This window comes from Cotesia typhae, unplaced genomic scaffold (assembly GCF_013202065.1).
Source record: "Cotesia typhae breed Kobodo isofemale line unplaced genomic scaffold, CoteBio_Ctyphae contig_26, whole genome shotgun sequence".
Lineage (NCBI taxonomy): Eukaryota > Metazoa > Arthropoda > Insecta > Hymenoptera > Braconidae > Cotesia > Cotesia typhae.
In genome coordinates, this window is record NW_027423732.1 from 1,453,103 (window position 1) to 1,468,319 (window position 15,217).

Genomic DNA, 15,217 nt, shown 5'->3' on the forward strand with positions numbered 1-15,217 from the left:
TATTTTTTTTTATTAATCTTATTTTTTAAGTATAAAGACTTTAATGTCTGTGGTAATTGGTTATAATACTTAATTGCTACATACACGGATAAAAATAAAGCAGAAACCAGTATTACGCAAAACATTAATTGAGTCTATTTAGTGTTCGGAAACATGAATTTATTTTGAAAACAACAACAGTTATCGTCATCACAGAAATGAGTTCTGTCACAAAGTACAATGACTCATGTGTTGTAAATTTTGGTTAGAACAGCAATCCATTCTTATAATCTTAATATTATTAAAATATTAAAATAGAGATGAAATGTATGTGAAACCAATTTATTCGTGATATGATTGGTTGAAAATAACTATTCTCATTATGATTGGTTGAAAGTGAATATAATATACATAAACGACACATAAATATATCATGACAACAAATATGAGGCGCGCGCAAATTTAAATTCTAGTCCATTCTTATAATTTAGATGAAAAATATGAAAATATATCATGTAAGTAAACTATTCGTAACGTGATTGGTCAAATATATCAAAGCATGAAAATATATGCAAACTCGAAATTCATGCGCGTGCTTGCGCGCGCAAATTTGAATTTTAGTAGTCACTCTTAAAACATCAATCGCTCACGTTTGGAGTGTTACAAGTCGTGTACTTCTCCACGTGGGATACTGCTCTGTGCAGTAACCAGTCGTGTCATTAACTATAGTCGCAACCGTACTGCGCATGCTTATTAAGGGTTTACACTTTTTCTCTCTCGCTTATTTAAAAAAAAAAAAATATTTTTTTTTTAATTTCAAGCTATTACTGATTTTATATTCTTGTTAGGTATTAAATTATTTATTTATTTAACAATTTTGCCAAAAACAATTTTTTTTATTTTAATTTTTTTCTACAACACAAAAAAATTACAAAAACAGCAACCTGCAACAAGAATATTTAATTCTCCACAGCACGATTAATAAACGACAATGAATCATAAACATCTGTAACAGGATTGTCATTGTCCTCTGGACATTCAAATGCCGTGTAACCGATGATTGTACCATTTTTAATTACCGGTGAAGAACGTATAGTCTACAAAATTAAAAAAAAAAAATAACAATCTTGTTTTTCGATTATTTATGTTGAACTATACTAAGATAATTCATTTTTTACCTTTTGAGCATTCTTTGTTTTGCCACAAAATTCATCATGCTGAATATTTTAACAATTGCGTCGATTTACGATTGTCAGTGTGTAACAGGGTAAAATTACCCTTAATCGATAAGTCACCGGATATCGATAATTATTCGACATAGCACTGGCGCGTCTCGATCTTCGGGCCTAAAGGGAGAATAGGAGGGGGTGAGTTTGGGTTAAAATAGGTGAGCCGTGCAGTGGAAAAGGGAGAAGTAGTGTGACCGCCAGACTGAGTGCCACGGAAATCAAGAAGGACCGATCCCCGGAGTAGTGATGAGACGAAGGAAGCCAACTACAACTAGGACTTCATCCTCAACGAGTGAGTTAGATCATCGTTTTGTTTGTCAAGGTATCAATTATTACTCTGTGGGAAAGAAGTGGACTGCGGTTTACCGAATACCCAGTTACTTCTCCTATTTAATTATTATGGATCGTTTAATCGACGATTATTAATAAATTAATAGTGGAACATTTGCTAGTTTTGGATTTACTGATTTTCATGGGGGTTTATACCCGAGGATCACTCAATCGACCTTGCGGGAAAATTTAATAACCAGAAATAATCAATTAATAAATTAACATCCGAAAATTTCGTTAATTTTATTGTTGTAATTTTTATAACAATTAACTTAGTAAAATTAATGGATTTTTGTCATTAAAAAAATCGAAAAATTTTTATTCGTGGAATTTTGGTCAAGCGTCAGTTTTGTGTCGCAGTAAATTCCAATACCCAAGGTCAAGCAAAAACAGCTAGCGAATGTTCTAGCAATTAAAATTTGAATATTTCGAATTGTGTCAAATTTTCATAATTGATAAAACTAGAAGAAAACTATTAATAATATTTTATTAAGAATTAATTACTAAGAATATTTTATATTAAGAAAATTATTAAAAGTTAATTATTGAAAATAATATAGATTGGAAAATTATTAAGAATATTATATTAGGAATTATTTATTGAAAATATTTTATTGTAAAACTAATTATTTTATATCACGTGGAAATTTAGTAATTTTTGGGGATTAAGTCCGTGAAGTAGTCAAATTAAAATTACTGAAACTTGATAATTATCGGCGTGAACATTAAGTCCAAGAAATCAGTTAAGTGAGTCAAAAATTTGTCACGGTAAAAACTTAGTCAGAATTAATTAATAAAACTTGTGTTAATAATTTTGAAGTGATTGTAAAGATTTATATTGTGATTAATTTATTTAACAAAAGCTAATTCAAGGTATTAAGCCTCTCGTTCGAAATAATAACTTAGGAATTTTAAGCTGTTTAATATTTTAAACCAAGGAAGATTAACAATTGGAATTTGAGAATTGTAATAGCTATTTGGAAATTGATTGTTAATTGAAAATTGTCGTTTTATTAATTACTAATGATTGAATAATTTAAACTAAGAATATTGTAATTAAATTAAAATCATTTCCTTCAATTTAAGATTATAAATTTCAATTAAGCGAAGTGTGGGTTATGTGTGTGAAGAATTGTATGGGTTATGCGTAATAGAGAGTGTTAATAGTGTTAAGTTTGGTAGTCCGGTGGACTTGTAATTTTAAGCTTAGTTTTAGGACAGGTGTGGGAGACCGTTTGTTCGAAAAAGCCCGTCTAGTCATCGTATCGTCGTTTGGAAGGTTCGTTTGTAAATATCGTTTATTTCGCAGTTATTCTCCGCTTCGTTAGATAATAAGTTAATTATAGTGTGTGAGTGAGCGCTTAAATTGTTAAGTTTGTTAATTTTTTATTGTTAATAAATATCGATCGATCTTGTTAATTAATTGTTTATTATTCAACAGCATCTTCCTCCACTCTCTCTACCCTAAGATTAAGTTTTTCTCAGCTCTGGACCGGTTCCAGGAACCGTGATTAAAAATCCTGGTGGCGCCCTAATAATTGTATTGTTGTTTAGTTTTGTTTATTTATTTATAAAATTGATTAGGGGCCAACCTGGGCAGGTAAAACTGTTACAAGTGGTACACTGATAATTCTTGTAGGTGATCTTTTAGAACACGTTTGACACCACCCGTAAGTATTAGCTTTTTCATCGAGCTTAATATTTTCGGTCGGTAATTTTGCGATTTTGACTCTATCACTTATTGGTAAATTTTCATTGAGCTAAAAAAATAATGATAAAGTTTATTATGGTAAAGTTCAAATAAAAGAGATACATAGAAAAAAAATTTTATGTCTTGAACCAAGAAAATTAAAAAAGTTGCTTTGTTTATTAATTGAAAAAAAAATGACTCTTGGATTAATGAGAAAATTTAAGCATAAAGAATCAAGCAATTGTAAGTAATAATATTATTTTGAATTGAGATGGTTTACTTTTTCTCAGAAAATTTTTTAATAGAATTAAAAAAAAATCTGAAAAACGGTCGACCCTGCAGACTGTCCCTGGAATATGTTGGTTAAATTCTAGCTGAAAACGCTGAAGAAATTTCGAACTCAAAATACAATTTTTATTGATAATCTAGTAGGGGAGAAGAGGGTCAATTGAACCAAAAAAAATTTAGTCATTTTTTACTATTCGAATTAAAACTAAATAATAATTTTTTTTCTTGGAATTGTAGTTTATTATATCTACTATCATTATCAATACATAAATTAATCAATAAACAACGTGAATTTTAATAAATTATTAATTTATCCAAACGCGTCGAATGGTTCAGTTGATCCCCGCTCGGGGGCCAAGCTAGATATTACCAAGATATGGCCAACCTATGGCCGAAAATATGTCCACCATTTCGTCGAGAATTACGGCCTTGGGCGCAGCCCAAGGCCCTAAAAAACGTCGACGAAATGGCCAACCCAAGTGATTTTCCATCTCCATTTTTCTTTCCCTTTCCCTTGAAAAATTTTTAAAGGAAATATATCTATATCTAGTTTCAAGAGTTCAAATTTTGAAGAAAAAGTTTCTTGAATCAAAATTGTTTTTCTATCAGTGTAAGTAAATACTTTCCGCTGAAAATTAATAAGAATTAGCCTTTATAAAATCGTTAAAGATTTTAGATATGCATCCTATTGAATATATGCATATTTTGTCCTCAAGTTAATAATAATAAGTTATTAATCTATATAAATTAATTTTTTGTTTTTAAGAAAAAAACAAAGCGTAATTTTTAAGCCCGTCGAAAATTGAAGAAAAATTAGCATTTTTTTTTATTCCTCTAATTTCTGTGAGTAGTGTAGTTAAATAAAATAACAAAGAATTCTATCAATGATTGCATTAAAGTAAGGTCTTTGTTCTTCATATCTATTGCGAGCCACTAGTCGCTGTAAAGGACAATTATTTGACCCAAGGTGACTACAATGCCATCATGATGAATTGGTCGGCCATTGCTGCCAGCGATTATACAACTGCGGTCGGAAGCCTTAGATATGTTGCGTTTGATCTTGGGAAAATGGTTGCAATGCTGAGGAGGGAAGGGGTCCGAGACATCCACGCGATTGGTTTCAGTTTGGGGGATCATGTCACAGGAATCGCAGGCTATTACCTAGGATGGGATAAGTTCAACAGAATAACTGGTTTGGATCCGGCGAAATCATTTCTAATCAATGTTCCTTTGAAAGATAAATTAGATGCTACCGACGCTTATTTCGTAGACGTCTATCACACGGAGATGATTGTCGAAGGGCAAAGTAAAAAATGTGGACACGTTGATTTTTATGTCAATTGGGGAGGGATACAACCTGGTTGTGGTAATCTTGACATAGTTTGCAGCCATCTTAGGGCTCCGATCTACTTTACAGAGTCCATTATTTCAAACGTTGGATTCTGGGGATTCCCTATTAATCCTCTTAGACTGGTACAAATACGAAGCCCATGGATACTTGCTGGTGAATATGTTGATAAGAACGCTCTTGGAAGTTACTATGTTGCTACTAACTCACACTATCCTTATACCAAAGGACGTAGCTTTTAGACAATACTACTTACGTTTTTTATCGAGTAAAGATAAAATTATGTCTACTTTTTCGTATCGATTAAATAAATTCATGATGTAAAAAAAATTTCTTGTGATCGAATTAAATTTAATCGTAAGCTTAAGCCAAGTCTAGATATCAATGCACTTTTGTTTGTTTGCTTTGCAAATTACTATTGATAGTCGGATTTTAATTGTACCTTGATAATAATTTGAAGAACTCTTAAGGCGTTATATCCACTTGTCAGTTCGAAAAAATGTGTTTTTTTGTTAATTTTTTCTGGAGAGGCTTTTTATTGAATGTATACATAAAATATATGAAAATTAGCGAATTTAACGTATTCTAAGAATTTATATTTTATTAATAAAAATATTGGGTTCCGTCGTTCCTGTAGAAGATCTCCTGAAGGTCCTCCACAAAAAGGTGTCTGGCGGTGAGGAAGATATCTCTGATCCAAATTATTTGGAATAAAAAAAACCAAAAGGATTACTTTTAGGATAGATAAATAGAGGTAATGATCGAAGAAATAGTCAAAATTTTGATTTTAGACAAAATGGCGGCTTCCCAACAAAAAAAATCTTTTTTTGCACGAAAATTTACACTTTAAAGTGACTTAAAAAATCGAAATTTTTATCAGAAACTTTATTTCTTCGATCATTACCTGACAAAAGTATCTAAGAAGATCCTGTGAAAATTTCAAGTCAATCGGTCAAGCCGTTTCGGAGAAATATTCCTCACCGACTTTGAAAACATCGTTTCGAGAAAAACGCATTTAAAGTTTTGTCTATTATTTAAAGTTACGGTTCCGCGTACTTTCAAACGCTCGGAGACATCTTTACAAATACGCTCATTACTCCGAAACTATTTACCGGATTACTTTGAAATTTACAGACAATATTCTCGAATATATATACATTCACAATGTGCAAACAAAAATTTCGATTTTTTCAAAATTACAAGTAGACATAACCCCTTAAGTGAAAACCGAAACTTACACATAAGAAAAAGAATGTCTTATAGTTAATATAAAAAAAAGTTTATAAATAAGTTTATCATATTTTTTTTATTAAAATACTGTTCAACTGTTTTGTTACATAGAAAAATATACTGTTATCTTATAACTTGAACATACAAAACTATTAAAATGTAACGAAATATATTCTATTTAGTTACGAAACATCATAAGGAAAAGTTTGCTGATTAATACTTCCAAGGCAATTTCTTCTTATAGACAAATTTTCGATTAAGTTATCTACAAAATTGAAAACCTTAAAATTACATACAAAAGTAAAAAATAAAAACTATTAACTATCAAAACAAAAATATAAGTGCAAATTTTAATAAAAATAAACTATTCAGCAGTACCACTGCCGTAAGTTCTATCCCAGACGACATAATTGACCAAATCTCCTTGTGCGACGCTAGGTCTAACTCTCTTGAACGCATCCAAAAAATCATTAATAGTGGTGCCTCTGACGTCTTCCATCCTAATGTTCTCCATCATATCAAAAGGAATGCTTCTAATCGGACCCATGCTTGCTTCTTTGCACAATGTCGTCATATCAGCACCCGAAAAGTGGTCTGCCTTTTCTGCGACTGTTTTAACATCTTCTTCTGTCAAACTGTGTTTCTCATTGGCTAACAAATTCCTGACGATCTGCTTTCTTGCTTCCAATTCCGGCAATGAAACATACAATCGCTTAACGAATCGTCTCCTAGCAGCCTCATCGAGCTCCTGAGGCCTGTTAGTAGCTCCGATCAGCAAAATCTTATCATCATCACCCGTAGTAGCTCCATCTAGATGAATCAGAAACTCAGTTTTGATCCTTCTGGAACTTTCATGCTCCGTATCTGAGCGTTGACTTAGCAAGGAGTCAATTTCGTCGATAAAAATTACCGACGGCTGATAAACTCGTGCAACTGCGAACAGCGCGCGCACCATTTTTTCGCTTTCTCCGACCCATTTTGACGTCAACGAGCTGGAAGAAATTGCGAAGAATGTCGACTTGCTCTGTGAAGCGATGCACTTTCCGATAAGTGTCTTCCCAGTTCCAGGTGGCCCGAAAAGCAGAATTCCTTTTGGAGGACGTCTGAGTCCAGTAAAAATGTCAGGACGCAGCATCGGCAAAACCACAGCTTCCTTAATGATATCTTTGGCCTTCTCCAGACCTGCAACATCATCCCACGTGACGAAGGAACCCGAGTCCATGATTTCATTGCGTATCAATTCAATCATCTTGGGATCAATGTTCTTCAGCCGTTCATCTTCACAGTCTATATTTTCTTGACTATCAGGGCGGTCAGATTGTTCAGGTTTATCTTCTGTATCAGGTTTGCTGAACACATTGACAAATCCTTTGCTAGCACCAGTCTTGCCACCAAGAGTCTTTCCCTGATACTTTGATTTGTTCGCTTTTTGCTGCTCTTGAACTTTAATCTGACGCGCGTTTCTAAAGGGTTCCATTTTGCGAGTATCTTTATTGCCGGTCAACGATTTAGGAAGATCTTGTTCGTCATCATCGTTGTTACGATTGTATTTTTTGTACAGATTATCAAAATGCGAACGTTTCTCTTGGCGCTTTTGTAAATTGAGTTCTTGAACGGGTTCTGAAGGGAATGACGTTGATCTAGATGGGTTGATAGCTGAATTTGAAAAGTTAGAAGCTGAATTTGCTAAGTTGGAAATTTGTTTATGTAAAGGGCTACTTCTGCCTGGATTGGCGTGAAATTGAGAAATTTTTCGACGACGTGGAGACTCTATTTTACCGTTCCAGATGTCGATTATCTTATGCACGTCAGTATCATTTGGCAAATTTGATTTGCAGAACGCAGAAGAGTCTTTTTGACACGGTAGTGGTTTGATTAAAGAAAGAATGTCAGAGTTGATTATTAATGATGAAATCGAGGCTTTTTGTGTAAGTTCAGAACTTTGGGATTGACAATTTTTATCGACTTCCATTTCAGAAATGTAGTCGTCTAGATCGTGGGATAAAAGACGTAGCGCCAATTCGTCGGAGCTGAAAAGAATTTGAAATTTTAAAAAATCACCATCATTATTGTTAAAATAAAGTTTTTTTAATTTAATACTGTATAGAAGATTAATTTTGGTAATTTTTTGTATTATTCCAAAAACAAATAAATATCACTTTTGAAGTTTTATTCAACCTACTGGGTCCTGAAAGGAAGCGGATCTGGGATGCCTGACGGGTTGGCGAAGGACTTTTGAGAGACGTGAGAACCCGCGAACGTGAGGAGACCTTTGCGTTCTGGCAAGAGCTCTGGGAAACTAAGGAGACAGGGCGTTGGAAAAAATGGCAGATGTCAATAATTTAAAAGCTGGACGTTTCATTGACACTATTTAAGTTTCATTACGCAGCTCATACAATCAGTTGGGGTTAGAAGAACCGAAGAGCTACGTTAAAGCCGCGTTTGTGGAGTGGTAAAACTTCTTTAATTTTACCACTCAATATAAACGATTCCCAGTGGACTCTTTTTTACGTAGATGTAAAATCGCATCAAATTTATTACATGGATCCACTAAAAACTAAATCCCGACAAAAAGACAGTATTGTAGAAAATTTCATATTTTGTTATGAAAAAATTTTTCCTTATCTAAAAAAAACTGGACAATTGCAACAAATCAATATCTAATTTAGAATGACTCTTTCAGTTGCGGAATATATGTACTTCATTTCATTGAAGAAATTTTAAAAAGTAATGTGTACGTTATTAGTGATTTCGATCCAATGCAAATGAGAGGAAGACTGAAAGAAGATATTTTAACAGGATCATTGAGTGTTTATGATCAATGTCTCCGTTGTGGACAGGGAGAAATTAATCCTGGATAGATAATGTGCGAAATCTACAAAAAGCACGTACATTATAGTTGCTTAAAGTCAAATTATAAAGAAACATATGCAGAAATGAGAAAAAAATCATTCAGATTCAAATGTGATCTTTGTAATTTGTGGACCAGTAAAACTATCTAAAAACGTTATTAATTTTGTAAATATAGATTTTATAGTAATTATTTGGTAAATACGATAAATATTTATTAAGATTATACATATGTATTTGTATAACTTAATGTAAGTCTGTTTGCTCCAGTTTCTGACCTTTTCAAATTTTTTATAAGTTAATAAAAAAAATTTTTTTCTCAATTTAAAGTAAGTAATCTTGTGCCTAATGAATAGCAATTGAAGAAGTATAAAAAGCGTTAACAAAAAAAAAATTTTTTTTTAAAGCTACAGTGACAGTGGAAGCCATTTTTTTGTTGTTATCTAAGCTGTTTAGGTTAGTAGGTACGACAATTCGATCTGTGCAGTATTCCCATGTAAGTATAAAAATTTAATTAATGTTAAAATATTTATAATACACATTTAAATAATTTATATTATTAAAATATAAGGGTCAATAACTAGGATCAATTTTAAAGATATGATACAGTTGTTGACCCTCAAATTTTAACCTACAACAAGTAAGGTTATCTGTTTACTGACATGTGTATAAAATCTAAAAATAATAATATTTATCATTATTAGTTTTTATCAATAAAAAATTATAGTTAAGGGCCTTGAAAATACTTTTTTGGAGTAATACTGTTAGGAGTAGAAATTATTGTTAAAATAATATCAATTTTGTTAGTATTTAAATTATTATAACGGTTTTAATTGAATAATATTTTTTTAACAAAATTAATTTTTTTTTTCTATTATTTAGGAGGATCAAAAAAAAAAGAAAAACGAGCTATGATGAACAGCAGTTGTAAGGTTCAGAAACAAGATCACTGCCAAGGTCAGAAACTGCCACATAAAAAATTCTGAGGGTCAGAAACCGATGCCTTAGATGTCAATTATGTGAAATGGTCATCTTTAGATTTAAGTACTTCGATTTTATTATTGTATTGCACCTTTGTACTTAGCAGTAAGTATTTTTTCGAAAAGGTTGTAAATAAAGGGATTAAGAAAAATTCCCAAATAACAGATGTGTAGTTAAGATATTTTAGAAAATATTTGTATGCGTGGGAACGTAAGTATAGATTTGTCTCGTGGCAAAAATGTACATTATGGTAGTTTTCCAATTATAGCATTAGAGCGCATTATGCGGCATAATGTTCAACGTTGAATGTTCCAACTACAGCAACGCTTCGCACAATCGAGCACTTTTAAAAGTACTATTCTCGTGTGATACTCGCAATCAATACCAATTTAGTGATAGAAAATTAACAAGCGTTTTTTATTCAAGTTGGCATTGTTCGAAATTTTGTTTATACATTATCGTTCAAAAATTTGTAAGGCTTTATTTTAACATGCCAAAACAAATATTTTACATTAAGATCTATGATTAAAATTTTGTGATACTTGAAAGTTTATGATAAATGGCAAAACAAATAAAATAACATATTTCAAAGTTTTTTTAATTTTTTATTTAAGTATTCTATTAAGTACTGTCATAACTACGTAATTGAGAGATTTCTTTAATTTGGTTATAAACAGTGAATTATTTATCTAATAATATATTTTATTTTGAACTTAGATAACTCTATGAATATTTATTTTTCAACACTGAGCTTAGCACACTTTGCTGAAGCATTTGAAAACTAATTCACGTTCCAATTAAGCTTCAGCATAATTAAGTATTGTGCGCCACTGAGTCGCATTATGCTCTGTAATTGGAAAACTACCTATAAGTACCGAGAGTGTAAGAAAGAAGTATCACTGATGCGGGGGTGAGAACCCAGGTAGTAAGTAAGATCTAGTTGTATGGGACTCAAGCTGGTAGTTCCTACTTAACTTCGATGTACCACAGACCTCTGTCCTTTAACTCTGTCAATTTTTTCTAATAAATACTCACTTTAAATTAACCCCCCCGTGATTCCTCAATTATAACAACTTAATAAATATTTAGTATCCTATCCTATAAATTCCGATACTACAATTATTAAAACCTCAATTTAAATTATTTATTCAACTAAAATAATTATTTTGCGTATTTGACTTCATTTTAAAAACTATAAACTAGTTGATAAAATTATTTATTGTCTCCTGAGTTAAAAATTATATTTATCTGCGAAAAATACAAAAATATTCCTGAAAATTGAAAGTAAAATGCTATGTTAATAGAATTTGATTCATTTTCTTCGATATATATTTTCAATATTTCCAAATGAAATTTTATTTTGAAAATTATAACTTAGGAAATCAATTAAATAAAAATTTACAAAAATTCTCTTGAAGAAAATTCGAATACGCGCCATTATCGCTTTGAAAACGATATTTTCACAAAGTTATCGATTGTTAAAACTTTCAATTATCAGATCTCGGCTGATTCACGCTTATAATTTTTTTTCGTAGCAATAAATTTCGGTATTAAATGATAAAAAAAAAAGTCTATTGCCAGTAAAATTTTTTTAAGTATCAATAATTAATGCTTTTATTATGTTTTATTAAAAATGATTTATCAAAAATAAAAAATAAAGTAGTTTACCTTTTTCTAGCAGTGTGATATTTCAATGCCATGCACTTGCGATCTTGATCTAAATTACTAATTTCAGACGTTGAAAATTTCAGCTCCTGAAATGCCGCTAAGTAATTGTGTTCTAATAAATCTTCCGAAGAACCACTTGATTTAAATTTACTCATTTTTAATATTGTCTTTAATTAATTAAAACTTTTGAAATATAAATAAAAATATCAACAAAGTGACCGAGTGTTGAACCCTAATAATTCCGGTAGTATGTAAACAAAACACACGCATGAGTTTCTGGAGGTTAGCGAAGGAAGTGTATTCCATTACCGGCAGGGTAAAACTAGTTTGGGTTATCCTGCGAGGCACGAAATAGCGCTACTGGCGCTAAAATTCAAAAATTTGTATTTTATTTAAAATTTTTTGCGCTTATAATTTTTAAAAATTTTTTCTTATGGAATTATTTTACTAATTTTTTTTTCTTAATAATTTAAGAGAAAAATTCTAAAAAATTGTAATATGTCAATTGATTTCAGTTCGATAAAATTTTATGATGCCGAAATAAGATAACATAATTCAACTTCGTTTATTTTTTTTCCAAAAAATATCTGTATTAGAATTTGAATTTGTGCGCGCAAACGCGCGGCTGAATATAGAATTTGCATATATTTTCATGCTTATGATATATTCGACCAATCACATCACGAATAAATTGATGCCACATACATTTCATCTTTATTTTATATTAAAATATTAAAAATATGTTGAAAATATATATTAAGAAAATATTTATAGAAAATACATTCATGATTTTTTTTTTAATTTCCGTATGCAAAATTTATTTAAAAACTTCTTTTCTACATTAATTTTCGTCAAAAAATTCGAAAAGTTATCGAATGTTGATTTCAGTACCACAATATTTTTGGAAAAATTTGCAGTTTACAATATTTTTATGTGCAAACTTCATTTAGAAATGAAAAATAAAAAAAATTGATTTTTGAATTAATATCATAAATTCTCATAATTTTAATTATTATTAGGGAGATTATTAAACTTAATAAAATCCCAGAAAAATTCAAAGCGCTGCGATTTTTTTTTCATAGTGCCCCTGTCGTGAGAATAAAGAGACGGTCACCTAATGACACAGTATAATTACGGACACAGATAGCTTAACTGATAGAGCCTTTGGTGCGTAACCAAATGATCCGGGTTCGAGTCCCGGTCTGGGCTGTCTGAATTATTTTTTCGGTTACCGAAAATTCCTACTAAGGTCGAAATTAACGAAATTAAAAAATACGATTAAAATTATTTATCAAAAAAAGAAATTGAAAACCAAGTTTTTTTTATGATAAAACGAATTTTCAATTAATCTATTTATTTTTTCATATTTTATTTTATTTTTCACCGAAGCGGAATGATAATCAAGTAGAAAAAGTTAGCCTGCCGTTAATTAGCTTTAATTGCTTTCGACAAAGCTAACACGTCATTTCACACGACTTCATCAATAAACAATCAAACGAAAAATAAAGTAAATACGTTGAAATTACCATAAACATCAAAGCAAGAAATTTTAACAGATTCTGGGGAAATTTTCCGTAAAAAAATGATCATTTTTTCGCTTAGAACAATGATATGATATTGGAATGCAAAAATACATAAAAATTATGTTAATTGACACCTTGAATGCAGTTCTGGACAATATCTGTATCGGATCATTAATAAATTTATTCAAATCATACAATAGTCACGCAATGAACGAGAGCTTTGATATTTTATCATAAAAAATATTTTGTTAGTCATTATTGTGACAGCTCAGAGCAAACATTATTGTATTTCAAAACATGCATTATCGAAATAAAAATACAAAACGAGTGCCAGATAATTCAGAATCCGAAAAAACTATTAAACACTTTAAAATAGCAGGGTATAAATATTTCCAATACTTTCAGTATATTCTGTTCAAAATATGTGGATTGTCGCCGTGGAAGCAAGAGTTTTCTGCGTTTCGAAAAATTGCTACAGAAGATGGTTCTAAAAATTTAGCTTGGAATTTTTCTCATGCTGGATCGTGTTACAACATTCTGCTGTTCACAGTAATCATCTCAATGACTTTTATTGAAATTTTAGAGAAAAAATTGGAGATTATTGAAAATGATTCCATGTTCGGAGAAATATCATCAAAATTTACGATAGTTTCAATGCTGTCAGCAAGTATGATCTTCATAATTTACGTTGTTCGCCAGACAATTTTGATAAATGTCAACAACCAATTTAAAGTTTTGGACGACGAATTGAAAAATTGTGCAGATTATAGTCCAAAATACGATACCAATTACTCGATTTTCACATTTAATTTCTTGCTGACATCGTTTATTTTGGCAGCACAAGTAAAAATCATCCAGTCAGTAGTACGAACAATAATTTGGAGTACACCGTTCGTAATTAGTAACTGGGTTATGACGCAATATTCATTGCTGGTGTTTATTATCGAAAAGCGTTTTAAGAGAATCAATAGCACTATTTCTAAAATGGGGACTGTCAATAGCAAGATATCCCATTCTCGTAAATCAGTTCTTCAAGATATCGGCAGAATCAAACTTGCATATATTATTTTGTGTGACATGTGTGACCAAGCATCTAATTTCTATGGATTTCCTACTTTGATATCAATTTTTATACTGAGTGTCAGAAGTATATTCACGTTGTATTATCTGATTTTGAATATGATTCGCATTGATGAGGTAGACTTCTATATAGACACCTTCGTATGGATGTATGGAGCATTTCTGCTGCGAAATGTTATTATCTTCACTTTTCTGACAACTTATGTTACAAATACGCTAAAAGAGGTAAAATCAATAAGTATTACTTTCTTTTAAGGGGTTATATCCACTTGTGAGTTCGAAAAAATGTGTTTTTTTGTTAATTTTTTCTGAAGAGGCTTTTTATTGAATATATACATAAAATATATGAACATTTAGCGAATTTAACGTATTCTAAGAATTCATATTTTATTAATAAAAATATTGGGTTCCATCGTTCCTGTAGAAGATCTCCTGAAGGTCCTCCACAAAAAGGTGTCTGGCGGTGAGGAAGATATCTCTGATCCAAATTATTTGAAATAAAAAAAAACCAAAAGGATTACTTTTAGGATAGATAAATATAGGTAATGATCGAAGAAATAGTCAAAATTTTGATTTTAGATAAAATGGCGGCTTCCCAACAAAAAAAATCTTTTTTTGCACGAAAATTTACACTTTAAAATGACTTAAAAAATCGAAATTTTTATCAGAAACTTTATTCCTTCGATCATTACCTGACAAAAGTATCTAAGAAGATCCTGTGAAAATTTCAAGTCAATCGGTCAAGCCGTTTCGGAGAAATATTCCTCACCGACTTTGAAAACATCGTTTCGGGAAAAACGCATTTAAAGTTTTGGCTATTATTTAAAGTTACGGTTCTGCCTACTTTCAAACGCTCGGAGACGTCTTTATAAATACGCTCATTACTTCGAAACTATTTACCGGATTTCTACCTAAAAATTACTTTTTAATTGAAAATGTAGTTGTTTGTCAGAAAACAAACATCACAAACTCTACAAATTAGTCTAATAGTTTAAGGAAATTTCGCATCATACACTTACAA

At 30.9% G+C, this 15,217-nt stretch overlaps 2 protein-coding genes and 1 long non-coding RNA gene across 3 annotated transcripts; 2 read left to right on the forward strand and 1 right to left on the reverse strand.

Annotated features, from left to right (window-relative positions):
• The first annotated feature begins 1,370 nt into the window (after positions 1–1,370).
• On the forward strand, positions 1,371–6,458 carry LOC141525197 (pancreatic lipase-related protein 2-like). The gene is made up of 2 exons (XM_074239587.1): positions 1,371–4,414; positions 4,484–6,458. Exon 2 carries the CDS (start codon positions 4,501–4,503, stop codon positions 5,104–5,106), a length of 606 nt encoding a protein of 201 aa, XP_074095688.1. The 5' UTR covers positions 1,371–4,414; positions 4,484–4,500; the 3' UTR covers positions 5,107–6,458.
• On the reverse strand, positions 6,152–11,862 carry LOC141525196 (fidgetin-like protein 1). Its single transcript, XM_074239585.1, has 2 exons — positions 11,594–11,862; positions 6,152–8,124 (listed from the first exon to the last, which is right to left on the reverse strand). Exons 1-2 carry the CDS (start codon positions 11,746–11,748, stop codon positions 6,459–6,461), a joined length of 1,821 nt encoding a protein of 606 aa, XP_074095686.1. The 5' UTR covers positions 11,749–11,862; the 3' UTR covers positions 6,152–6,458.
• Positions 8,152–10,516, forward strand: LOC141525198 (uncharacterized). Its single transcript, XR_012478822.1, has 3 exons — positions 8,152–9,273; positions 9,352–9,440; positions 9,827–10,516. It is a non-coding gene; the product is annotated as an uncharacterized LOC141525198 (long non-coding RNA).
• Positions 11,863–15,217: the final 3,355 nt, after the last annotated feature.

Excerpts from the sequence above, each read along its gene's own strand:
- LOC141525197 (XM_074239587.1), top strand. The coding sequence starts at position 4,501 with ATGATGAATTGGTCGGCCATTGCTGCCAGCGATTATACAACTGCGGTC.
- LOC141525196 (XM_074239585.1), bottom strand. The coding sequence starts at position 11,748 with ATGAGTAAATTTAAATCAAGTGGTTCTTCGGAAGATTTATTAGAACAC. Across the intron at positions 8,125-11,593 it reads TATCACACTGCTAGAAAAAG|CTCCGACGAATTGGCGCTAC; the intron begins GTAAACTACTTT and ends AATTCTTTTCAG.